The 1,271-nt window shown below is 38.3% G+C and overlaps 1 protein-coding gene across 1 annotated transcript; it reads right to left on the bottom strand.

Moving 5' to 3' along the window:
* Positions 1-346: 346 nt before the first annotated feature.
* LOC111409578 lies at positions 347-1,027 on the bottom strand. Its single transcript, XM_023039609.1, has one exon. It carries the CDS (start codon positions 1,025-1,027, stop codon positions 347-349), a length of 681 nt encoding a protein of 226 aa, XP_022895377.1.
* Between the last annotated feature and the right edge of the window lie 244 nt (positions 1,028-1,271).

The following is a 1,271-nucleotide window of genomic DNA, read 5'->3' as shown; positions in this document are numbered from 1 at the left end:
TTTAATAAATTTTAATAAATTGATAGAACGCATGTTAAAAATTGAAGATACCACGAAATATACAATTAAAATTAACTATGGATTTTTTATTTGATTTTCAATTCGAATTTTTAGGTCAAACAGAGGTATATCTCGTAATCATTTTTTATTTGCTTTAAAGGCTAGTACATTTCTCCCGTAAATAGACATTTGATTTTGCTATAAGGAAGAAAATAATGAACATTACGAAAACAATGCATATTCCAGAAAGCTGGAAAACTCCTCCTGTCCAATCCATTTGCGTTAGGGAAAAATCCTACCAGGTCTTGCCTGTACGGTAAAAACGATTTTCTCTCTTCACTTTCCTTTATTGCTCTGTTACGTACATAACATGCTTCATGAAGTGAATTCGCCGCGGATTTCTCGCCGGAGACGACTCGCTTCGCTGTTGATTTTTTTGAATATACAATTTCTTTGGTTCTTCTTCTTTGTGTTTCGGTGTTAAAAAGATTAAAGAATCCTTGTCCTCGCTGTTGCATCGGCGGACCAAATCTCGGAACTTCCACCGCTTCGATCCTGATCCGGTAGACTTGCTCTTTTTACATTGACTCGGCGATGACTTCGAGAATTCAGGCCTCCATACGCAGTAAGTTCCCAGAGGTATAGTCTCTAACTCATCGACTTTCGATGAGGACGATGAAAGATACTCATTCTCGTACTTTTCCATAAAATTCTTCTTCAAAGGAATTCTAACACTCTCCACTCCTTCACCAGACAAACCTTTATCAAAATCGTCATAACTTACCAAAAGATCGTGGTTAAATACGGGAAACACTTGCTTGATTTGGCCGTCATAGATGAATTCCTCAGCCAAAAGCCTTTGGTTTTCACCTGCCAAAGCAAACTCAAATTCATCATCATCATTCTCATCGTCTTCAGTATCGGTTGTGTTAAGTCCTGTGACTTTGTTAGCAATTTCTGCAATCCTATGAGCCGAATAGCTGTTGAAACTCGGGCAAATGCAGAGCTCCTCTTCACCATCCGCCATTTTGTTTAGCGTCAGACTGTTCTATGTATATTAATATATAACTGTAAGCACATACGTATAGAAAGAGAAAGAGAAAGAGAGAGATGAGACGAAGCCCGAAGGTTTTCTTTAATGGGGAGACGAGGAGTATGTTGGGGGAAGGGTGCTTCTTATAATGTGAGGGAAATATTTGACGGTCGTTACTTAGTCACAAAATTTATGCGGTAATTCCCACGTGAGTTTCTAGAATTAAATTCGGGTTCAC

Source organism: Olea europaea, chromosome 14, assembly GCF_002742605.1.
Source record: "Olea europaea var. sylvestris chromosome 14, O_europaea_v1, whole genome shotgun sequence".
NCBI classification, from domain to species: domain Eukaryota; kingdom Viridiplantae; phylum Streptophyta; class Magnoliopsida; order Lamiales; family Oleaceae; genus Olea; species Olea europaea.
Note: the sequence above shows the minus strand (reverse complement) of the source record. Positions and strands in the feature narration are given on the sequence as shown.